Genomic DNA, 26,862 nt, shown 5'->3' on the forward strand with positions numbered 1-26,862 from the left:
CTAATAGAATCTAGTGTCTTTAGAAAGTTGTATTCCTTATTCAAGAATCTAGATGACAAAACAATAAAGTTGTACAAATATATAGATGCAAATGTTTCATTTGCAACCAATTTGGGGAGCCCTTATTAGAAGAAGAGGGATTTTGTTGTACTTCCGTTGTCCCACATTGCTTTCTCAATTTAAATTCTCTCTGGCACGAAGTATCCCACACCACACGAAACGTATTAATTATACTTCGAATTTCATCACGTAAAAACTGGTCACCACTACAATGGTCATTGGTGAAACACTGCAACGGGGAAAAAGTGTAGAGAGGATTCTGATCCTGCATTTCAACATGCTGAGTGTGTGCAGGGAGCTAGCCGCATCTCTTGTGGATTACGGATTGACGTGGGCTTTAGATAATGCTACCTGATGCTCAACTTCAACCTATTCTCTAACCCATTCCACCCATTCACTAATTCATTTGGTTCAGTTTTGGCTGATTATGTCCCATATTTTGCTGATATCAGGTTTCTGAAACAAATTTAAGGACCGGCAGGTTGGATGCACATAATAGCCAATACGGCTTTATTGCCACAACACATTTCATCTTTATCTGCTCCACCCATTTCAAACAGTAGGCCGGGTTCCTGTATCAATTGATTCATACATCCATGGAGATATTTTGGAATGTAACAAACAATTTGATTCAGTGGCAGCATAATGTGAATTACCCAACCATTACCATTGTCATGAAATCAATCATTCCATATTAACATTGACCAAAATCCAATACATATAACTGAGGTAAGGAACTAGAGAATTTAAGGTTCGAAAGGGGCAAGAATCATTTTACAAATCAAGAATATAATGTTGTGTGCTCGCACATAATACATATCTGTTTTTTTTTTTTTTAAAGAGAAACACAATTCTCAATTACTTCTGATGAAATCATGAAGGATGGGTGAAGTCCCAGTCCCTGGTGAGCAGTCTGCATCAGCCATCATGCTTGTGCCTGATGATGAGATGTAGTGGGTATTATCATTTATTGCAACTGCAGAAATATCACTGCTTATAAAACTGGATGTATCAATAAATTTCCTGTCAGTCAGGTATCCCGGCTGTGTAGTTGCAGCACTTACTTCAACATCTCCTGAAAGCATTGCCATTACACGTGACATGCATGGGCGCAGCAGCGGTGATGTTTGAGTGCACAAAAGACCTATACCAACGACTCGTTTTACTTCTTCCTCGTTGAATTCAGATAAATTGGGATCCACCAGCTCAGTTTCACGTTTGTTCTCATGTAGGTGCCATGTCTAGGACCAGGAAATGTTTAAATCAGTCAAAGATGAAAGGAACTGTTCAAAAATAATGAATTATGCTAAAAACTTCACAATCATTCGGTACTATTAGGTTTAGATAACCTTTTGATCCAAAGTTTAAGGGGTTGAGCAATAAATTGTTGTTAAAACTAGAGCCATTGGCAACGTGTAAGGAGTAGAAAAGAAGTCAATAGCATACCCATCCAAGTAGATATGTCTTTTCTTCTTCCAAGCTTGTGTCAGAATTTGGCCTTCCACTAACAATCTCTAGAGCTACAACGCCAAAGCCAAACACATCAGCCTTTTCTGTAAGGTGCCCATGCATGGCATATTCCGGTGCAAGATATCCACTTCACCAGTAACCAACAGAAAAGTCACCACTAATTAGTTATTACTTAACTATTAACAAAATACAGATATCAGTAATTAGAAATATATATATATATGAATGAATAGTATGGAGATTGACAGTTGAAGATCTCACATTGTTCCAACAACACGAGTGCTAATGTGGGTCTTTTTGTCATCATAAAGTTTGGCCAAACCGAAATCGGAAATTTTGGGATTGAGATCAGAGTCAAGCAGAATATTACTGGCCTTCATGTCCCTGTGAACTATTCGAGGCTGTGATTCCTCATGAAGATAAGCTAGACCCCTTGCTACTCCCAAGCATATATCAAAACGGGTTGGCCAATCAAGATTCAGACTTCTCTTTCCTGTTTCATAAATGCCGAACATAATTGAAAATTTTATCTGTATCTACACTAATATTATTATTATTATTATTATTATATAAAGCTGTAAGTTTCAATCAATTTTTACCAAATAAGGCTTGATCAAGACTCCTGTTTTCAAGATACTCATAAACAAGAAGTCTTTTATCTCCCTCAATGCAACATCCATACAATTTTACAAGATTACGGTGTTGTACAGCAGATATTGTAGCAATCTCTGTTACAAACTGACTTTTCCCTTGGTGGGATGATACAGACAGTTGTTTCGCAGCAACCAGTCTCCCATCATTGAGTGTTCCCTATATGGAAATGAAAAGGACACGTGACATTATTAATATGGTTTTTTGTACAATATTTGCTTCATCAGCACATGTTCAGAATTTGCAATATCTTTATTCCGTAACAGTTGCAGTGGCCTGCCCCTCTCAAATGATAGCACGGAATGTGATGGTATGGTGTAATACTGCTAAGTTGCAGTTGAAGGAATATCTAAAAACAAAAGGTGCTGTGGACTCATTAAGTCAAAGTTCATAACTGAGAAGCAATTTCAGTAAATCTTAACAGAAAATTTTCTTTTAAGTCAGATGATTGACACTGGTAAGTGGTAACCTTATTCCGCAAAATTTCATAACTAAGGTGCTATGGTCTCATTAATGGACCAGTATGAAGTGCTCCACCACTTGATTTTCCTTGAAAGAAAGAATTACTTACCTTATAAACTGGTCCGAATCCACCCTCTCCAAGCTTATTATCAGGACTAAAATCTTCTGTTGCAGCCCTCAGTTCTGCATAACTGAATGTGTGTGGTCTAGCATCTATTCCTAGAAGCACTGCAAATTCAATAAAAATCATTTTTATTTATTTATTTTATTGTAAGATGAGATATTAAATGAAAAGAGATCGTACTAAGAATATGAGACCGTTACCAAAGGCTCTAACAATAGGTCAGATTATTACAGCTAATTAGATCTAGAGGGGTGAATAGGCATTATGGATATTAATTTGCAACTCTCTTTTCGAATTACCATCATTTCTTATTTAAAGTTCAGTTAATTAATTTGATCGCGTCTCAATAGCAATCATGTAAACACAAAGCAATAAATAATATAAAGCAGACACAACAACAACAACAACAACAACAAAAAAAAAAAAGTGCTTGGTCCAGGCAGATCAAAATCAACTATGAGAAAAAGGTTTAACAACTAAGCTACCAGATTTCGAACTCTAGAATCACCTACTCCCTCCTGACTCTGACTTGATCAAGATTTCTTTCATCCTTCCGGCAGCTGATCTGTTTTACAAATCCATTCCTCAAGCGATTTGCTTCTCTTTGGACTTTTGAACTCCATGATTAGTGACGCAAGTTCAACTTGTTCTTTACAAACCACCAAGTTGATGCTCTGTCAAATATAGTTTCAATTCTGCTTCTTGCTTTGATTCCCTCAAATACATTGGTATGTAATCAATAAAGAATCCTAAAATGATTCTCAGAGCGCTCTCTCTACAAATATAAAATCTCTCAATAATATGTAAGGAGTTAACCCCAAATTTAGCCAATATAGGAGTACTATGGAAAAAATTAATTAACTGGTTTTGCAAGATTGGATGGACCGACACTTCAAGCACCACTGTCACTACTGCTTCGATCAAGCAAGCTTATTGAATTTTAATTTAAAAAAATTCCTGCAAAATTTCAATCAATCACCAGTGATGGAGGTCTAATGTTTTGTAAGAAATTCTGTTTGGAAACTCATTTTAAAATAGTTTTATTAAAAACCCGATAAACAACATTATAACATAATTATTGAGCATTCTAAAGATCATAGCTAGGTCATAATTGATCTCTATGATCTCAACTTACCTTAACGTAGATATGTGATTGAGCTTGAGAGATTTTCGACATGTTCTTTGCTGATCTTCATCATCTTCTTGTGACTGTAGACGAACGATTTAAGACTTCGACACACAATACAACCCAAGTTTCAAGTAGGAATTTGCCACAGATGATGACTCACTATCCTAACATATACCTTTTGTGGTGCGTTTGAATGACTAAAATGCTATAAATTATAAATTTATCTTATAAAGCATTCATGGAGGTTTCCATCCAAAGGTGTTTGATTGAAGACGGGAAACAGGTGGCAAGCACATCTGGAAGTTGTCAATAACCCTAATTGGGGAACTCATGTTTCTTATTGCTTTCAGTACTCGATTCGTTCTTCGAAAGAATGGCGAAAACAAAAGGAAATGGTAAAAGTGGCTACCATTGTCAAGAATTTATCTTGCTCTCCCTCATTTCTTCAAAGAATCAGAGGATTAAGGTTCCTCTTATTTATTTATCATTATTATTATCATATAAATATTTTTTGGGGCGGGGCGGGGCGGGGTGGGGTGGGGTGGGGTGGGGAGAAGTTTTTGGGTTATGGCAAGATTTTCAAATAATACCTCCTGCGTTTTTGGATTAGGAAACACACATCATATTGTGAAAGCCCAATTTGTGGTCAATGCGCATAAATGCACATATTTTTAGCATGTTTCAATGTGGCATCCAAAACTCATTTCTGGTAAAAGATTATAACCAAACATAGGCAATCAACGTTTCAATAATATATTAAGCATACTTCTTTTTCCTTTTTACCTTCATCTTCGTTGTTGCACGGCTGTTTTCTTCTTTGAACGAAATAGTACACCGCAAATATAGACAGAAAGCTCACAACTCCAACAGCCACAACGATCCCTACAATCAAACCAGTCCTGTTCTCTTTCTTGCCACCAGTGGTTGGAGGGATATTGTTAACAGTGGGATTGAAGTCTGTAAAAAAGCTTGGTTGTCAATAATTTGGCATCAATTTAATAAAAACTTAAATCCAAACTCATTAACTGTATCAATTTTTGTTTAAATCATATCACCTGGGGAGGCGCTGATTGCTGAAATGGACGGACCATATGTACCTTGAGTAGGTACACAGCAAGTCCCTTTTCCAGCCCAGAAGAGATGGATATCAAGGTAGTTCTCTGATACCTGAGCCGTATAATTCTTCAGAACATATTCTAAAGAAACCCCACCTGCCTCTTTTCGTATGTCAAAATTTTTCTCAACCTGATTCCCCTATAATGAACAAGCAAAGGACTTAAAACCAAGTTTTTAATGAGGAGGAGGAGGAGGAAAAAGAAGTTGACAACGAATCAGAAGAAATTCACATCAAATTTTCATTCATTACACTTTTAACAGAATCAAAAACATACTACATATTCAGAAAGTAGTTGATCTGAGCATTAAATGGTTTAAAAAATTGATAGATCATTGTGTGAAGAAATCATGGAGGCAGTTGGCATAATTGTAAAAAGTGCAAAAAGTTATTAGGAAGAGGCAATAGATGTTAGGAAAAATAAGCTTATGTGATCAATTATCAGTAGGATAATTCTTTAATCTTATCCATCAAAAAGTTGGATATTAAAATTTAAGTATTTGTGGCATTTGAAAAGTAAAATTGCTTAGTGCAACTGTATTTGTACAAGTGTTTTTTTTTTTTTTTTTTTTTTTGATCTTAACCTTTCAGAGGTCGTTGAGTGTGAAAGTGTAGGTTCAAGTCTAAAAGGCTAGCCACTTGGTGGAAATAACACCAAATGTTAAATTTGTGCATCATCCACTTTCCAAGAATCACAATTGAAATGATCATGATAGTTTATATCCTATGGCATTTTAACTCATGATAATATAGTCATTCATGAATTGCCAGTGAATACAAAATTTTATTGTTGTTGAAATCTGGAGAAACCCGTTATAATGTTCCCTATAATAGACATACATTGTCAATCGTAATATACTGCAGGGGTAGTAAATATCAACATAGTAGTAAAAGCTTCATTACACCAGATAATAGCCAAATCACAGTTTGTAACGCAATTATATAACTCAGTACAAACCTGAATATATATATCAAAAACACGTCTCCCAAGACCCCTCCAAGTTGCAGAACCTAGGATAGCCATCTCTGCAAACTGGAGGATCACATTATAATTACCATTCTCTAGCCCCAAACCATAATACCTTAGCGATCCAGCAGAGATCCGAGCTGTCCATAGCTCGGAAACCAGTGTATTTGTGAATTGGGATGATGAGTCAATTGTATACACAGGGTTGCTTCCAGAGGCAGAGCGTCCAACATTACTTACTGCCCACCTTTTTGTGTCAATCACGTTATATGTGGCCGGACCAAGAGTCGCATTATCCCTCGCATACAGAACTTGATTAGAAGAAGTGAACTGTTGACCACCACATTTAATTGCAAAATCTGAATCTGTAAACAAATTAGAAAGAGGAAGTTGTTAGATGAAGCTTAACTTAAGTGCTTCAACTTACAGACATTGAAATGACCTACATCTTGATATGTTATATGCATTATACTACTTTCAGTTTAGGAACTGTTCATTTTTAGAAGGAAGAATTCAAGTCACTTTTGAATATTATACAGAATTGTGTAATCCAGATTTTGAAAATAGCATATACAAAGAAGGAATCCTGACCACATCTGACAAGTACAAATGTTGTCCACATTTTTTTCTCCTAGCATGTATTCAGGTGAAAGAATTGATCACATACATGACAATTACCTCACCTCATAGACGATTCTCTTGGGCCTTGATTGGGAAAGGGATTCATAAGGAATTAAAAAGAAACAAAATGTTCTTACATAGGCTTAACATCTTAAGGGTATGTGCTGCATCAGAGCACAATAAAAATTGGGTACCAAACAAGTTACCCCATTTAAATGTTTATGCCCTCATAGGCCTCCAAACAATTGATCTAAAAATACATGGATCAAGCATTATAGTCAGCAGTGACTAACCAAAAACAATAAGAAAAGAAAGACACGAGCAACAGTAGCTCACTCGCTTGGACATGAACAAATCTGTGGACCACCATCAATATGGTATCATGAAGAAGCTCAGATTATATGAAGTTAAAAATAATAACATTTCACAAAATTTTAAAAAGAAGATGGAAACTCAAGGATATAACAATCATTCTCATAAAAATCAACTACACAAATCTTAATTCGAACTACTAGGGGTTGCCTACATGAATCCGTTGTCTTCGATGGGCTCTTCGTTAAGCCATGTCTCTAGTTAAATACTTTTTTTTTTGATAAGTATGTCTCTAGTTAAATACTTAAATCCAATGCACTCATATCCTTCCTCACAGCTTCAGCATATGTTCCAGTAGAAATATATAAAAAGAAGAGAAAAGAGAGAATTGCGTAAAGGCTTGAATGAGATCAATTACCCATTCACAGCTCTAGTATTTATAGATAAAATGAGCACATGCTCATATTACAAGAAAGGAAACTAAATCAAATCAAAATCAAAGCACAACTTATTCTAAAGCATATTCTATGGCATATTCTATAGCATAGTCAAATCTCTGCTATTATGGTAAGTCATACCATAAATCGTGGTATCATATATATGCTATTATATGCATAGTCAAATCTCTGCTATTATGGTAAGTTATACTATAAATCGTGGTATCATAAATGCTAACACTCCCCCTCAAGTTGGTGCGTGGATATCTAAAACGCCCAACTTGGACAATGCATTCTCAAACACAATCTTGCTGACGCCCTTTATAAGAATGTCTGCAAGTTGCTGAGAGCTTGTGACAAATGGAGTGCAAATTTGACCAGAGATGATCTTCTCTCGAATGAAGTGACGGTCCACCTCTATATGCTTAGCCCTGTCATGCTGAATGGGATTTGCTGCTATGCTAATGGCAGACTTGTTGTCGCAGTAGAGTGAGAATGGAAGCTACACTGGAAGGCACAAGTCTGTCATCAAGGTTTTCAGCCATAGCCCTATACTCTGCCTCTGCACTAGATCGAGAGACAACATCCTGCTTCTTACTGCGCCAAGTAACCAAGTTACCACCAATAGTGGTACAATAACCTGAAGTAGACCTCCTATCTGAAATTGATCCTGCATAATCAGCATATGTCCAAGCCTCAACACGTAAGTGACCATGATTAGCAAACAAAATACCACGGCCTGGACACCCTTTAAGTAGCGAAGAATCCGAATAGCTGCATCAAGGTGTGGGGCACGAGGAGAGTGCATGAATTGACTCACGACACTCACGGCATAAGCAATGTCAGGTCAAGTCATGGATAAATAGATGAGCTTCCCCACAAGTCGTTGATACTGACCAATATCTGACAACAACTCCCCCTCAGAATCAGCCAACCGATGATTCTACTCAATCGGAGTATCAGCAGGACGAGCACTAAGCTGACCAGAAGCAGAAAGCAAGTCAAGAACATACTTGCGTTGAGAGATGAAAATGCCAGTCTTGGAGCGAGCCACCTCAATGCCCAAGAAGTATCGTAGGGGACCAAGATCCTTAATCTCAAACTGACGGCCAAGATAGCTCTTAACCTCTTTAATTCCGGTAGTATCATTGCCGGTAAGAATAATATCATCGACATACACAATGAGAGCAATTGTTTTACCGCCTGAATGACGTAAGAACAAGGTATGATCAGCTGCACTTTGATGGAAACCAAACTTGAGCATAGCAGTGCCAAAGCGATCAGACCAAGCTCGAGGAGACTGCTTGAGGCCATATAGAGAACGACGAACACGACATACCATACTAGAATGAGCAGGAGAACGAAAGCCCGGAGGAGGAACCATGTACACCTCCTCCTGCAAATCACCATTAAGAAAGGCATTCTTGACATCTAACTGAAATAGAGGCCAAGATCGAATTGCAGCAACGGAAAATAATACACAGATGGTATTCATCTTAGCAACAGGGGCAAAAGTCTCTTGATAATCTATGCCATAAGTCTGAGCATAACCCTTGGCAACCAATCGGGCCTTGTAACGAGCAACTGACCCATCTGGATTATGCTTGACTGTAAACACCCAACGACAACCCACAGCCTTTCGTCCAATAGGAAGCGGAACCATGTCCTAAGTCTGATTTTTCTCAAGTGCTTGTAGTTCTTCTGTCATAGCATCACGCCATTGAGGTTGTGCTAGCGCATCTGCAACACTGGAAGGAACAAGAACCGAGGCAACAAAAACAAGAAAACTCCGATAGGAGGGTGAGAGAGCATAATCAGAAACAAAATTAGAAATAGGGTAAGTACAAGAACATTTATCCTTTCGAAGAGCAATGGGGTGATCATCAAGCGAAACAATAGCTTGAGAAGGCAGAGCTGGTGCCGAAGGAATAGGGCAGTCGATCATGGGAGTAGAAGTTTGTACCTGTTGTCTCCGACTATAAACCTGTGAAAAAGGAACAATTCCCCCTGCTAGAGGGGTATCAAGAGGAGGAATTATAGAAGAAGAAATAGGTAATGGTAGAGGAGTTGAAGACGGAAGAAGGTGATCATCCATTATATTCAATGGGAACCATTCACTCTGAGAACCAACTGAACCACCATAGTATGGTGTATGCTCAAAGAAAGAAACATCCATGGATATAAACCGCTGACGACTGGGAGGATGGTAACACCTATAACCTTTTTGAGAGTGAGAATAGCCCAAAAACACACTTCAAAGCCTTGGGGTCAAGCTTTGTATGATGCTGAACAAAGCACACACACCCGAAGACTCGTGGAGGAATAAAAAATAGAGATGAATTAGGATGTAAGATTGAGAGTGGGGCTGCAAAGTTAAGAATCCTAGAAAGAGTCCTATTAATGATGTAAACAGCGGTAAGAACTGCATCTCCCCAAAATGACTGGGGAACATTCATGCCAATGCAGATTGCTCTAGCTAAGTCAAGGATGTGGCGATTCTTTCTCTCAGAACGACCATTCTGTTGAGGAGTTTTAACATTAGCCAGTTGATGCGCAATCCCAAATTCTGTACATAACCATTGTACCTCCCCATAAGTGTACTCTATACCCTGGTCAGATCGGAATTTTTTAATGGTACAACCATATTGAGTCTGAACCATTGTCATAAAATTTTTAAAAAAGGTGTATACCTCATTTTTGGTTTTCATAAGATAAACCCAAGTAACACGACTATGATAATTAACAACACGAAATATCGAAATCCAAGACTAGAAGTAACTGGGCAAAGACCCCACACATTTGAATGAACAAGATCAAAAGGTGTTAAAGCAGATTTATTACTACTAGCAGGATAATTGGAACGAACATGTTTAGCCATATGACATGTTTCACAGGATAAATCTGACACTGCCACGTTACAAAATAAGGAAGGAAATAAATGTTTCAAATAACCAAAAGAAATATGTCCTAAACGCATGTGCCAAGGCATAAGCTGGGCTTTATTAGATGAAACAATATTAAAAAATGAAGCTGAATGTGCTTGAGGTGACAAAGGAGCATCCAACAGGTATAAACCGTCCACTTCACGCCCACTGCCAATTGTCCTTTTCGACACCAGATCCTAAAAAATACAATGAGAGGGAAAGAACGTTACACTACAATTTAATTGTTTGGTAACGCTACTAACAGAAATAAGATTTGTAGTCAACTTTGGAACATGAAGTGTATTTGACAAAGTTAATGAAGGAGTAACTGATATGTGACCCTTCCCAGCAATGGAAGATGGAGAGCCATCCGCAAGGCGGACCTTGCGTTGGCCAGAGCAGATACTATAAGATTGGAAGAGTGAGGACATACCAGTCATATTGTCTGAAGCACCAGAATCAATAATCCATGGTGTTGAAGATGTAGATACGCTATGTGCAGACGCAATAGTACCAGAGTGGGCATAAGTGGAGGTTGGCTGTGATGATGCCTCCATTTGGTTGAAGAATTGCTTGAACTTGTCCAAATCAGCTTGAGTCAAGGTAACTGTTGCAGAAGATGTAGATGCAGGGTTGTCAGGAGTTGACAATGAGACTGGTTGTGTAACAGAATGTGCAGAGGATCGAGGCTGTTGTTTCTGTTGCTGTGGACGTCCATGTAGAGCGTAACAACGAGATTTGATGTGACCAATTTTTCCGCAATGGTCACACCGTCCACGTTGTCGTCCCAGAGGAGGACCGGTGGTAATGCTCTGAACTGACTGGGATGGTGAAGTTCCTGAAAGGTTGGGAATCCGAACTGCCATAGCAGAACGATCAACAGAAGCAACATCTAATGGATGAGTCCGGCGGCTCTCATCTGACAACACATAGGAATATGCATCCTCAAGAGTAGGGAATAAAGATAAGCCCAATAAATGAACACGAGCATACTCAAACTCGTCGTTCAACCTGGCAAGAAACTGAAACACTCGATTCTTCTCCACAATTCCTGCATATAAAATTGCATCATCTGGATCTTTCCAAGAGTCGAAGGAATCATAATATGACATCTCCTCCTAAATAGCACGAAGCTTGGCGATGTAACCTGGAACTGTCAAGTCACCCTGAGAAATCCTGGTGATATCTTGCCCCAGCTGGAAAATTTGTGCATTATTCTGCCTCTGAGAATAAGTGCGTTGAACTGAATCCCAAATCTGCTTAGCAGTCTTCATAAACATATAGCCAACAGCTATGTTTGGTTGCATCGAATTGACTAGCTAAGACATAACCATAGCGTTATCTGCAAACCACTGTGGATATGCCTTCTCTGACTTAGCTGGCTCTTTCTCAAAACCAGTAATATAGCCAATCTTGCCTTTGCCACCAATGAACATCTTGGCAGACTGTGCCCAAATCAAATAGTTGGAACTATCCAACTTCACTGTGGTGATTTGAAGTCCTGGATTTTCTGATGAGTTGGTGGGAAAAATGGCACCACCACCCACAGAACGTGAGCCAAGAGAATTAACAGTCGAGGACCCTGAATCTACCATAATCTTTCACACGACAATAAAAAGAACTCCAAAAACACCACAAATTCTGTTAATAAATAAAAGGGTCTCCTCAGACCATAAACAATGTCTCCTCAAACCATTCCCGAAAAATCCAAATACATACCTTTTTTAAGGAGCGCTGTCCGCTTACATATAGCCAGACAGCCTCCTTTTTAATATTCGGAACCTCTTTGTAAATTAATTTTTTTTATCCAAGCCCTTCTAGGTGTTGGAGACCAACTATCCCAATTTACCCAACCCTAGAAGAGTGAAAAAGAAATTGTAAAACTTAAAAATACCTGTTTTCGATTACAAAACAACAACACAGAAAAACATGTGTAGGCAACGTCACACGATGTCACAAACAGCCTAAGGTAGCTGTCGCACAAGTAGCAAGGCTGCTGAAAGGTGTGGAAAGGTGTTGGCTCTGATACCAAGTAGAAATATATAACAAGAAGAGAAAAGAGAGAATTGCGTAAAGGCTTGAATGAGATTAATTACCCATTCACAGCTCTAGTATTTATAGATAGAATGAGCACATGCTCATATTATAAGAAAGGAAACTAAATCAAATCAAAATCAAATCACAACTTATTCTAAAGCATATTCTATGGCATATTTTATAGCATAGTCAAATCTCTGCTATTATAGTAAGTCATACCATAAATCGTGGTATCATATATATGCTATTATATGCATAGTCAAATCTCTGCTATTATGGTAAGTTATACCATAAATCGTGGTATCATAAATGCTAACAGTTCCTTTTAGCCTTCCTCTTGTCCTCATTTCACGTTTTCAACTTAAATAAAAAGATTTCCTTCATACCAGAACGTTAGAAGGTCTACTAAATGCACATGGATAAACATTCTTAGATGATTTTACCTCCATTTACCTTCAATTAGTGCCACTTCTAACTCTTCAAAAAAAATCATTTTCATTTTTATGGATAACTCCGCTTATACACCACTTATGGAGAACGAGATAAAATAGGAGTTGTTCTGGACTATGAACTATAAACCATGAAGAGTAAATAAACAGGAGGAGAAGACGAAAAAGAATCTAGAAAACTCACATAAAAGTACATGGATTTTTTATCTCCCAAGTATAGGTTGCATCACAGATGTCACAATCTCATTCTACTAACTCAACTAATTCCACAGCATTTATAGGTTTCCATAGTTCTCCTACAGTCAAAAACTTTGATATTTTGACTATTAAGATTACTCTATACCTAAAAAATCATAGTTCTTATAGGCTCAACAAAAAACAACTAATAGCAATATAATAACACAGTTTGACTGAAAAATAGACCAATAATCCACTAATGGAGCCCAGTCCATCAAATTAAAATAATTACAACCATACCCTTGACTCCCAAAATAGACTTACAATGGGACATTCCATGGTGAATGTTGTTTGCTAATGACATAGTGCTATTAGATCCTTCTAAATAAAATTTGGTCACAAAATTAGAAATGCGAAGAAATGAATTAAAATAAAAGGTTTAAAAGTTAGTAGGACTAAAATTGAATACATGGAAAGTAAATTTAGCAGAGAGCCAGATTTTTATTTTATTTTTTTGCCTAAAGTTCAAGCAATCGCACACACATCCACATTATTGCCCCTAGCAAGGCTTGAACACTCAACCCTCCCCTTTGGGGAGGAGAGATCATACCATCTGGGCTAATCCCATTGGTATTAGAGAGTCAGATATTGATAATACAATGATCACACTTCAAAACCAAAGGGTTAGTCGAGTAACCATCTTCGATATTTAAGACAAAAAATATAAAAGGATGGTGAACTAGATGGGAAATAATTAGTAGAATTGAAGGGGGTGTAAATGAAATAGAGACATGCTAGCGGTGTTTTTTGTGTTAAAATAATAGCAAATAAAATCAAAGAAAATTCTTGTGATAGCAAACTAACCAAAAATAAGAATACAATATGCCTCTATTGAAAACTAAACTCAATTACACGAGGTCTGAAGCATGATCCATGTGGACTTCCTAATGTTCCTTTCTTCTTAAATCACATTCTCTACTAGATAAAGTTCTGTTGGGAACCATGAAAACCAGTATGAGTATGAGCTGGCTGGTTTTAGTGGACTTATATCTTGTAAAGACTTCTTTTTATATAACCCTGCTAAAGGTTGTAGTTGCGATAATCCTAAAGGACAAAAAAAATGAATTTACAAAAACTGAAATAATTTTTTTAGTTAAAAAAAATGTTTGGATTATTTTAGTGTTTTTTTATTTTTAACTAGCAGCGACAAAAATATCAATTTTTTTAGAACCAAAAAAAAATTGACTTAAAACAGAAACACTCGGAGACAGAAAATCCATTAAGATCACCGCATTTTTGTATGAGCTATGAAATTTTTTGTTTAACACCCTAAAAGGGACATACATCCTCCGAAAAAAATAAATAAATTAGTGTCTGTTTGGGAGTTGCCAAAAATATTTTGATGATGACTACGAAAAATAAATTCTAAAAATGACCCTAACGCAACCTAAACAAACATAAAGTTGGTTTAGCAAAAACCCATACTATTACTAATTCACAAAAGGCCCCTAATTATTGTTTTGAATCCGAATTTATTCTGTCTTATAATCAGTAAATTTTTTATGATTATTGATACTACTCCTCAAAGGGTCAATAACCCTCATATAGATCATTTCCTTTTGGCCTCACAATGCATGCCTATATTTGATTATGTTCTGGTCTCAAACAAAACTCAGAGAAAGCTCTCATATTGCACTTACAGATTGGAGATCCTCGATTGCAAGGGAAATTCCGTTGAAGACATCTCAGTCCAGAAGGTAGAACACTGAAAGCAAATAAGAATGCATATTATCTAGGAAACATGTCATATCTGATGGATCTGAGGCTCTAAGCAACATCAACCACCGACTTTTCTAATATTTATTTAAAGAAATGTATTGCTGAAAAGAGAAAAAGTATGATAATGAAAGATAAATAAGCATTTCTCCTTAACAAGCAATTCAATGAGGAAACCTATAATTGTCTTGGTAAATGATTGATTCGTTGCTTCGCACCCAGGAAATTGTAAGTTGAATATTTCCGGAATAACAAAAGGGAGTTGTATTAGTAATGCTACATCGGTATGATGTCAGAAACTTCATGTGGAAATTGATTTTAAGGCTCCGTTTGTTTCCTCGGAAAAGATTTTCCATTTTCAGGTAAAATATTTTTTTATTTTTTATTTTTCGGTGTTTGGCAAAGGTCTAGGTCGAGTTCATCGGGCGGAGTGTGTAAAATAACTTGCCGAAAATTGATGCGTAAGTTATTTTTGTTACATTTTTTTTTTTCTTCGTAAATATATTACGACAACCAAACAATAGAAAATAAAAAATATATTTTCTGAAAAATATTTTACATCCAAACAAACGGAGCCTAAATTACAAATATGCCTCTTTTATTAGTTTTATATGAAAACAGGAAACAAGCTTTGTGTTTATTGGACTTTGGGAAGAGAAAATTCATAACAGTCATTGCTTGGTGGAGTAATAAAAGCACAAGTTGTCAAGTGTGAGAACTCGGGATAGAATTTGAGAGTAGTCAGTTTGTGCATAAAAATGTGTTTGATTTCCAATCCATCCCCCTAAGACCCTGTGGCCTGCGTAGGCAGAAAAAAACACTAAGGCAGTGGCCTTAAATTTAGAATCTTCCATAGCGGTTTAAATCTCTTTGTACTTGTGCCACAGGGGTATTTTTTTTTTTATTTTTAATATCCTATTAATCTTCTCAGATAATCTCCTTTGCTGGATTTCTACCAATCATTTGGACTCATTATTGTAGACACTTAAATCTTTAAGTTCAGAAGATACAAATCAGATGATAGCCAGTTTTATAATATGGAACTCAGAAGATGATATACCACAACGTGAACTAGTCAAGTCATTTGACCAAATTTATAACTGCATATAATTTTTTTCTATTTATGACGCTTCTTAAAGGTCTCTTTGAATATAAATATGTCTGTAGATGTAAATTTCATTTCTTTAGTTTTTTAAGATTCTTATTATTACTAGTGTAGTACTTGTCACATAATTAAATTTGCAGTCGTTTGCATATAACATAATTAAAACCTTTACACAAGAAGAAAACTAATGGAAACGATTTACATAATCTCAAGCAATAGATGTGAATCAACTGCATAGAGAAAGTGTCAATGCGAAACAGATTTTATAATATGGATTAGAGCAATTTGGTATCGCATATTTTCAGAACCAGCTTTCATTACAATTTTGTATATTTGTAGTCATTTTGATATATTTAGGTAGACAAATCAGCATTTTAAAAAGCCACCACTATTGCTATCAGCAGCCCTACTGCATATATTTGACCACTGAAGCAGGTGCTGATAAAACCCTGATCAATGCAAAAACAAACTAACAGGCATGCAACTATTTAATAATTTATTTATTTATTTTGTTTCATTCAAACAATGAGGAAATTTAAAATCATATGGCAGTGAGAGAATCACCTGCTGTTTGAATCGTCTATCGTGAAGTTGTTGGCAACTAAATTACTGCTATTGCACCCCCAAAAAAATATCAATGTTAGTTTCAAAGGTATCAAATTTATGCAGAATATAACCATATACTGCAATAAGCAAAATTAGTATGTTTCTGGAGAAAAAAAAAATCTCAATTCAAGAGCATGCAGGTGAAACTGGTACAGGATGGTATACCAGACTTTTTTAAAATAGAGAGAGAGAGAGAGAGAATTCTCAATTTCTCATAGATACAATCATAAATTTTGACCTAGGAAAAAAATCATAATTTTGGTAGCTAACATCAAATTGCCATACACTTGCAAGTCTAGTTCGCTGATCCAAGACGGAAAGCTCCCAGATAATTCATTGTATGACAAATCCCTGCAGATATAACATAAATGCAACATTAAATACATTCCATCATAGTGATTGCCAATAATATGGTTAATATTAAATTAACGCACTGAAAAGACTTAATTCAATCAAAGGCCTCACATAATACCATACTTGCATTGATCATTTAAAAACAACATAAATACAAGGCCTATATAACTGTTTATAGTTGTCTCCAATTTTCTAAAATATGACAAAATGTCATTCTCATGAAATATTGTCCTGCACTGTATCTATCCACGCGCCTAATTGTGTGTCTTTGGTGTATAAAGGAAATACTTGTATAGCCATTGTAACCTTATAAGTACACATTGATGGGTCCATACATCTCTTAAACTTGTACAGCTGAGAATTGAATCTACACATTTTTAAATGACAGGTTTAACCAGAAGTGGATATGCATACCACTAGGAGAAAAATGAAAACTGAGTGACAGAAATAGGCTTCAGGGCCGAAGGCACATCTCGAACTAAATAATTTGTAATTGTTTAAAGCATCACGTACTGCATGCTTTCTGACAGAACTTTAATCTTCCACTTTGGAGGTTGAAGTATATATAAATTTTTACCTTCGATTTTTTTAACATTATAAAGGTCCTAATAGGCTTCCAAAACTTATTCAGATCATAAATAGATATTCTTGTCTAATATTGCTTCCCAAATACTGTTAATCCGTAAAGAAGACTGAATATAACTGCTAGGATCCTGAATTTAGTGTGTGGAATCACCATAAAAGAAAACAATATAAGGATGAAAGAATAAGAAAATCACCAGTCAATCTTCAAATACACCTGAAGATTCAGAATAGTTTGTAGTTCACACTGAAATGTTTATGTCCCTCTCCAAATGTAAACTTTTGTCTTGTTATCCTAGGTGATCTTTTGAGTTTGCCATACTATATATATCTTCACCTTGAATCGTACATGATTTTCTAGAATATTGTAGCAAGTTTGTTTAACAAATGCTTCCCTAGATAAAAGCTGGATGGAATATAACATTAAAATTGTGTAATATCCTTGGACTTCAATAGAATATGATGCTCTTTAAATTACATAACCACAACATTTAAGAAACTTTATATAAAGGATCAGTATAGGAATGAACATCTCAATTAGGCAACAACACAATTTCACACATTCCAATTAAGCTGTGCAAGGTTATGTAAGATGACTCACACATTGAGAAGAGTTGAAGTCTTTTGTGCAGGTAGGGAACCAGTTAATTTATTATTTCCAAGAAACCTGAGCAGGAAGAAAATAATAAATCAATTCAATACAGTAAGGAGTATATCTTCGGTGGTCTCTAAAACAGCTGAAAAGAAGATATTCATTACAAGAAAGAGAGTGAACTCGAATTGAAGAGTGATTGTGGAATTCCTCCGGTTAAATTATTGAAGCTTAAATCCCTGCAAACTTTAAAAAGCACATAGTTATAAGATGAATAAAGCAAAATTGTACTAACTAATAATACACAAAATTTAAATTATATATTAACTTCTTGGCGGGCTGTTTGTGACCCCCAATTCCCTAACCCGATAATCAACTGGCCAGTTTCAGGTTGAAGTACATTTGGACCAACCCAAAACAACCTGACACAGTACCAGTCTTCATCTATCTGAAGAATCACTTCTCAATAGGAGTAACTTACAATTGCAACAAACTTCTGTATTCTCCAATATTAGTTGGAATAGAACCAGAGATATTGTTATTCCTCAGAATTCTGCAGTAGATAAAATCAGTTTGTTGTATTAGACCTTCACAAAGAGCAATGTTTGTCACATTAGACATTTAGAAAAGAAAATAGGGAAACATAAAATAATTAACAAAAATTATACACAGATTATGCTAGAACCATTTGAAAGAGAATTCATTGTAGAGATTTGATATAAATTTTTACGGTCAGTCATCTACCTGACACCAACCTCATTTCACATCCGACCTTGGGTACCGGCAATGGGAGAGTCATAAATACCCTAAAGTTTTGTTGGTGATATCTACATAAATTTTTTAATCTAGCAATATATTTTGGATTATTAGTTTTTTTTTTTAATTGGTCAATTTTACACAAGGTATCTAACACATCCATATGGGATAAAGGCAAGAATGATGATGATGATGAGATTATGCTAGAACTGTATTGTCTTACAAGATGGTTAGAGACTTCATATCCGTATGGGATACGGATATAAAGGCAAGGATGATGATTATGATGATGATGAGATAATGCTAGAACTGTATCGCCTTACAAGATGGTTAGAGACTTCATATTTCTAATAAAATCCAGCGAAGTGCTCCCATTCCCATTGGATAAATCACTTACTCTCCTGTATACATAAGAAAACAGTATATTATACAATAAAAGATTGGTTTTACTGATCTGCGTAATATGAATAAAAGCCACTAAAAAACTTAACACTTACAAGTCAGTCAAATTGACTAAATTGGAAAATGTTGATGGTATGGGACCTTGAAAAGAGTTTCCTTCAAACCTCCTACAGAAGCATAAATACAAAGCTGATCATAGACTATGCAAGAGAGCTTCTGAAGCTGAATATCATGGTAAAGATCTAAAATTGAGGAGTAACTAAATATATATAAAGAGAATATCCAAAACTTGGTGTAGAATACTGACTTACAAAGTAGTAAGGCTTGACCAATTCCCTATGAAATCAGGTATGCTGCCTGAGAGTTCTGTGTCCGAAGCCCACCTGAGAGGCTCCAAAAATTCAACCTCAGCAAATTTGATAAAGGAAACAACTTATTCTAATAAAATGTATACATGATAAATTTTCAATAATATTAGAATAGAAATCTCTTACACTGTTTTCAGGTTTTTTAGAGCAGCAAAAGTTGAAGGTATCCCACCACTAACTCCAGAGCTATCAAAGTAACTGTCATGGTAAAAAATATTAAGAACCAGTGCTACAATTTTTGTCCTTGACCAGCAAAATTCAAGTTTTCTTAATGGAGGATCTATCGAGATTTGACAACTCCCAAGAATAAGTGGCAATCAGTCACTAGAAAAATAAAAATAAAATTTACATTTCGCAGATTGAACTTTTTATTGAGTGACTATGATATTCATTATAGAAGGATGGTGCATAGTATGGCCCAGAAATCTAAAAGCTTTGTAACAATATATATATGTGCACACAAAGACTCAAAATTTAACTGGGAGCAGAAAAGGAGATTGTAATAAATAGAACAGTAAATTAGACCACAGAATAAGATGGTTGTAGGAAATGTTATATGCTCAGTAAGTCTTAAAAAAAAAAATTTCCTAGTTAAGTCTTAAATTTTAAGGTGTTGAGTGTTTAATGTGGTGAAACTAATGACTATATCAGCAATTGAGGATTTAGTTTAGACCTTTTAGTGTATTATGGTTTTAGAAAAGTGCATCCATCAAACAATATCTGCTAGCAAATGCATTATAGTAGTGACCATTATAGTAGCGAGCAGTTACATTATTATACAGTCATCGCAGCATCACAATACTTGGAGATACATCATATTTGAAGAGAAGTTGCCATCACAATGGAAAGCTATGGTCATTCTTAATGGTTCCTACATCAATGCAGAATATCCTTCAGGACCCACCAAGCAAGACCATCCATATAAATATATACTTGTCAATCTAATTTAGTTCCAAAGATTTGTTATGAATTGAAATTGGATGTTGTCATATCCTGCACAAAGTTTTACCAGTATAATATGTACTTCCTTCCCTAGAGATCTCATAAGAGGTGTTTATACTTCAGCATCTAAAGCTAATGCTAAGCTAGATGGAATTCCTTCATTATTGGATTATATTCAGTTACAGAATAAAGGAATTTATAAGGACGTGAAAAGAGGAAAGTGAATGGGGGTTTTCGGTGAGCTTCTACATCTAAGCAGTATGTGCACCGAGGGAATCTTCAATTATACAATAAATGTGAACTATATACTATTACAACTGAACTGCAAAAAGTCAAGAATTCCTTGCGACTAAATGTCATGTATTTTAGTACATTAATGGGTATTCTATATGAACTTCACAAATCTATTCTTATATATACCAATGGCAGTCAAGAGCAACAATTCCATATAAATGACTCTGGGTCAGGCTTACATTTGATCTAGTTTTGTTAAATTCCCAAGCTCAGATGGCAGAGGGCCAGAGAAGTTGTTCGTCCCAAAAGACCTGCAAGTTAACAACTCAACAGCATCAATATAATTTTCCAAGGTTTCTTTTCTCATAATTCCGGATCATCAAAGATGAAGTTCATAAATAGCATAACAGAAAACACGTATATGGTTGATGTATATTAACTCTTTTGATTAGTAACAAAGAAGATCTACATGCTATAATACCTAGAGACTTAAATTTACACAATAATTGATTAATGAAGTATTCCTACGCGTCATTTTAAAGAAAACATTTGTTGAAAAGGGTACCTACGTATAAAAGATAGTGTCAGTCTCATAAAAGGACCTTGCATAATAAAAGATCAGAGCATCAACCTGCCTCTTAAAGACATATGAAGTCAAGAATAACTTACAGTGATCTTAAATCAGTAAGGTTCCCAAGTTCCTTTGGAAGCTCCCCTGATAATGCATTAATGCCAAGGGTCCTGAGGACATTAAAAAGACTATCAGAACATTAAAGAAGTATGTTAAACATAGAATTTTCAATGACCTCTACATTTTAAATAAAAAATAAGTTGTGCTTACAGGTACTGCATTCGAATTAGATTTCCAATAGAGGCAGACAGGGAACCTGTCAAATAATTTTGACCCAAATTCCTGCAATAATGAAAGAAACTTTAGCATCACTGACACCAGACCAGAGAATCTTAAAGGACCAATGATGAAATACTAGCATGCCACGCTTATCATATACTTTGATCTGTTACTCTTTTGCACCATAATTTGAAGGGCTGTATTTTTCTAGTAGCTTACACATAGAACAGAAGTAGTAAATGGGAATGCAACTCTGGTAAATTAGTATGTAAATGAAGTAATCATACAAATTGGTGAGGAAAGTCAAATTCCATAGCTCATCCGGGATTACACCAACAACATCAATTGCATAAACTTTCCTGTAAAGAAAATGTAAAGCAACCAAGTATTAGGTGAATTTTTTAACATATTCTAGACGTTCAAGTTAATAACCATAATTTTGAATTTCAAACTCCTATTATATTTTAGCCTCTTGTGTGGAAACTTGTGGAAGTCCAAAGAAGTCCAAAACCAAAACAAAATATTCTAGAGTAGTTTCGAACTTCGAATTTGATTGAACTTCATCCACTTCCAACAGGAAAATTAATTTGTTGATGTGCACATTTAACAAAATAATTATGATCAATTTGACAAGGTTGAAGATCATGAAATAACACCCACATTTATGGGAAAGCACAAATACCAAGATGAAATTCAGGCCTAAGGATAATACATTAGCTTCTATCTTTTAAAGTGAATTAAAATTAAATAAAGTTTCGATCACAAATGAGACCAATGAACTTCACTGAAATACAATCCTTTTCCATAGAATAAAACATTACAAAAATAAAAAATATATATATATATATTGCAATCATCAACATCGTATAAGGTAAGTTGCCATACAACTTCTACACGATCTTAGAACAACATAACGTTAAGATATATTACAAAGTATCATTAGCCTTGTGGATATATTGCCACGTGGAGATGGGTCATTGCTGTAAATATGGACAAGCAGGGTACTCGTATCTTTATAGAATTGGCAAAGAGAGTACCCAATACATCAAGATGGTAGGTGTGGCTACAAAAAGTTTGCAGTAAATTCGGAGTTTTCAAAGGCATATCAACTTCTGGACCAGATTTTCTGAATATTGTATGACATCCATATACTCAAGTAACTTTTAAGAACTCAACTCCTCCTCCAAGTTAAGAAATGAAAACAATTCTTGATTTTCGAGCAAATAGGAACTCCATTTGATATGGACCATAAAGAGAAAAAATCTGATGATTTGTTTGTTTGGATGGTACTTGCAACTATCCATGAAGTTGTTTGGTGTAGGTTATTATGTCATATGTAATTTGTTTTTGGTATTATAAAACAAATTACATATGCAAGGATTCTACCTTCATCTACATGCACATTTGTTTTACATTATTAAGGATCAGAATCCTAACAACCTTGATTGTTTACAAGATTTTCAATACCAATACATGGTTGAAAATATGCAATACATCAAATATTTTGAAATTCCCGCAATACACCACTAGATGGTTGCAATATATCCATTGTGAAAAGTCTGTAATTTCAAGATTATGAGTATCTCTATTATCACTATTTTGTTCCTTGGTTTTACTTGTCTAGTTAATTAGTCAATACCAAATGCAACCAGGGTGTTACTTATGAAAAGAGATGAATTATGATTACTTCTATCTCATAAGAGTGTAGAGTTCAAATTTTTACTTTTATTTTTATTTTTACTACTGCTATGCACTCTTATGATACAAGTGATCATAAATTCAATCTCTTGTCATACAAAATACCTTTTTTTTTTCCCTGACTTCACCTATGCAATCTTAGAGATAACAAATTGGACCATATGTCAAACAGATGGGACACGTGTTTTGTCATTAAACCAAATGAAATTTGAGATTGGAATCCCTTAAAAATGCAATATGTAAGCATTAACAAAAGCAGTGACAGCAAAGCAATACTTACAGTCCGGTAATGTGGCAAGTCTTGTTGTCAGAGCAGTCACATACGATAACAGGGTTATACATTTGGTTGTCAATGGTGGTTTTGTCAAGGGTGACACCACTGCATAGTTCTCCACTTATGTTCCATTCGGTTGATGCAGAAAGGCTCCATTTTTGAAAGATAGAATTCAAGGCCCTTGCTGCAACCAACCATGTTATTCAGCTTAAACAACATACATTCACTTCTCCCAAACCAACATCAATGTAATTTCATTTATAAAATATTCCAAGAGGTTCCTTAGCTAATACCTCTTAGAATATTTTATTTTGTTAGAACTCCATTAAATATATATTGTCCTTGAAGTAAATTCTAAGAGGTTCCTTAGCTAAATTGCTAAGGCTGCTTTGAGAGTGCTTCTATTAAAGGAGAAGTTCTATTATTTCGGACGTGAGGGGAAAACAATAAAGATAGGGTCATCAACATCGGCCTCAGCTGAAGTGGAAGAAGGCGGTTGACATAATTTGACATGATCCAAGTTGAAATAAATTAAAATATAAAAAAGTAAGTCGAGGTGAGAAATTAATTTTAAAGCATAAATATTATAAATTTTTTTATTCACACGTGAAAAATAAATTAAAAATAATAATAAAAGAAAAAAAAAATAGAAAAATCAAACTAAAACTCTAATTAATAATCTAAAAGGCTATAAAGTAAACTTCAGGGTCGACCAATGAATACACAAATCTGACCTGCCCAAAACTAAAGAAAATTGAGCCCATGTGCTGCTTATCTGGTCGCAAGTTGACATTATTCTATGGTAAAACTGTCTCTTTCTTTGACATTTCTTACTTAATTCAAGAAATGGTCAGCTTGGATTGAGGAAGGAATCAGAGGGAAGATCGAAAGGATAGATTTAGAAGGGAAAACTGAAAGGGAAAAACCCATCATATTCCTTCCTCTTAAAAAGTTAAAGGAAATGGGGATGAAAAAGCTTCTCTCACTTTCCTTTTTACATGTTTTTGCCTTCAAAGTTCAAACACAAACTTTTTTTTTTTTTAAACCCAAACACAAACATTCTTGAGACCATCTTTACAGAGTCCGAAGAAGGTTAGAATTACGTGATCTTATCTCAACATAGGGAAGCTATTTTGGGTTTCAAATCTGTAATCTCCAGATTATAAATAGAGCAAACAAATTACAGATATAGGAAAAAAAAAACCTTCTTTTCAATCCTTTCTTCATAGATGCATATGAATTGATAGTAGCCTAGTTTTTTTCTAATACTTACTCATAAAAATAAGTGTGGATGTGATTAAGCCACGTCATCAAAGGTTCAAATTAAAAATTATGTAAAATTTCAACAACAACTACTTACTCACAAAAATAAGTAACAAATGGATTAGACCAGACTAAGATAGCCAGTTTTCAAATATTCCAAACACTTCCAAAAACCATGTATAATTTTTAACACACACAGATCAGAGAGAGATGGTACCTTCAGAAGGATCTGTAGTAGCAGTTGTTTGATTTTGCGCTCGAGCTGTATCCAAGCGGCCAAAGAAGATGGCAAAGAAGCAGAAGGCTATTATGCAGCATACAGATGATAATCCACCCATGATCGAGTTTCAATGTCTTCCCGCCAACCTTAACTGATTCATGAAATAGTAAATGACAAGTACAGATAGAAAATTCATCTACGTAATATATGCATTAGGGGCGCACACATTATATATCTAGAGAGGGAACTAATTCCGAAAAAATATACAGTATATATCTAGAAACACTACTTTGGACCTTTCATTGGTCAGACATATCAAGCAGGAAGGTTGTCATTCCAAGTCAACCTATTTTGTTATTCAAATTTGGAGGGAAGAAAAAAAAAAAAAAAAAAAAAAAAACCAAAACAAAAAAATACAACAACACGATATCATTGTTGCATCAACTATTTTTTGAAACAACTCAGCCCTCAATTATAGAAACATTGCATATTGTCATATTGCCCCTTCACACCACTTTTCGGCCAGCTGAGGTTAATTTCTAACCAATTATTGGGACATAATTACTAATTTATTCCTTATTTATTACTCCTTTTGTCTCAAAAAAGAAATGTGAAGTTTTTGTTTTTGGTCTGTGCCAAAATAATTATCTACTTTTTTTTTTTAAACAATACTATATTTTATATCTTTCCATATATATTCTTAGAGTTTAAAATTTTAAATTCAAATATAAGAATAAATTAGTAACTTTTGAGGGAAACAAGACTTGTCTCTTTAAAAATTTTTACCCTCCAAAAGTGACCTCTAAATTGGGGCAGAGTCGCAATTTGAGTGCCGTCTGAAAAATTACTAACTTACCTAATTAAGTTTTAACTATTAAAGTTTAAAATTTTAAATTCAAAATTACTAACTTACCTAATTAAATTTTAACTATTAAAGTTTAAAATTTTAAATTCAAAAGACATATATATATATATATATATATATATATATATATATATATAAAAGTGGACTATTATTTCGAAGAAGAAAAAAAAAAAAACATGATGTTTATTTATTTTGGGAAGAGGAGTTTAAAATAGTATGGGTGTAAAATTCCAATAATGCCCTCAGATTTTTATAATTTTCTTCATCATCTTACTATTGGCCGATCCGCTTGCTCTTCTCACAGCCTCTCTCTCTCTCACTTATCTGCAAAACTCTGTCTGGACCATCCACGGCTGGAGGTCGTGAGTTGTTGGAGGCGTGGAGGTGAAAACCCGAGATGGTGCTCGAGGCCTGCAGCAAGAGTTGTCGACGTACGGTGGAGAAGCTTACCGGTGATCTGCTGTGTGATTCAACCTTGATGAACTGATGACCGCGGAAGATTAAACGAGGCCGGCGGCGAGCAAGGTTGTGCTCGGAGAACGTCGACAACAGAGGACGGCTGCGAGATGGTCGTGAAGACGGCAGAGTTGATTGGTGGTCGGCGACAAGGACTGATGATGGCAGAAAACAGAACGCCTGCGAAATTATCGGAAGTTGCAGGTTGGCGATACAGTCTGATACAGAGAGCGTTTGGCGCGACGCGTGGTGCGAGATTCCGGCGATGGGCAAGAAAGGAAGACGTCAAACAAACTTATATATATATATATATCCATATTTATTTTCTTCTGATGTCTTCTCTTCGCCCAGATCTGACAACCAGAATCTACCCGGAACCCTATACTTCCGTCGCCGGCATGGACCATTTCGATCGATTTCCAGATTCTCTGCTCCTTTTTCGGCTTGTATTCGGTGGAATCGTGAAACCCCTCCAAGCCCTAGGTCAATTTCATTGTTTGCGTTCATGGGTTTGCAAACCTAGTCGCCCGTAACAAATGGTCTTCGGCTCCCTACAAACCACGCCGAACAGTCGCGGGGAAGATG

The 26,862-nt window shown here is 35.5% G+C and overlaps 1 protein-coding gene across 2 annotated transcripts; it reads right to left on the reverse strand.

Moving 5' to 3' along the window:
• Positions 1-729: 729 nt before the first annotated feature.
• Positions 730-25,849, reverse strand: LOC132312361 (probable LRR receptor-like serine/threonine-protein kinase At1g56140). 2 transcript variants are annotated; one of them, XM_059810703.1, is made up of 24 exons: positions 24,954-25,848; positions 23,480-23,657; positions 21,789-21,860; positions 21,493-21,564; positions 21,321-21,392; positions 20,891-20,962; positions 19,602-19,673; positions 19,419-19,490; positions 19,203-19,274; positions 19,029-19,106; positions 18,431-18,502; positions 18,117-18,188; positions 17,959-18,024; positions 16,707-16,772; positions 16,380-16,424; positions 14,635-14,699; positions 5,969-6,342; positions 4,952-5,150; positions 4,680-4,853; positions 2,753-2,871; positions 2,130-2,340; positions 1,792-2,023; positions 1,507-1,657; positions 730-1,301 (listed from the first exon to the last, which is right to left on the reverse strand). In XM_059810703.1, the coding sequence occupies exons 1-24, from the start codon at positions 25,072-25,074 to the stop codon at positions 915-917; spliced, it is 3,114 nt and encodes a 1,037-aa protein (XP_059666686.1). In that variant the 5' UTR covers positions 25,075-25,848; the 3' UTR covers positions 730-914. The 2 variants fall into 2 exon arrangements, with proteins under 2 accessions (XP_059666686.1, XP_059666687.1); XM_059810704.1 differs by lacking the exon at positions 21,789-21,860 and having other exon boundaries at positions 24,954-25,849.
• Positions 25,850-26,862: the final 1,013 nt, after the last annotated feature.

Source organism: Cornus florida, unplaced genomic scaffold (assembly GCF_030987335.1).
Source record: "Cornus florida cultivar Cherokee Brave unplaced genomic scaffold, ASM3098733v1 CherokeeBrave_3.0.0_Hap2_Chr06, whole genome shotgun sequence".
Classification (NCBI taxonomy): Eukaryota; Viridiplantae; Streptophyta; class Magnoliopsida; order Cornales; family Cornaceae; genus Cornus; species Cornus florida.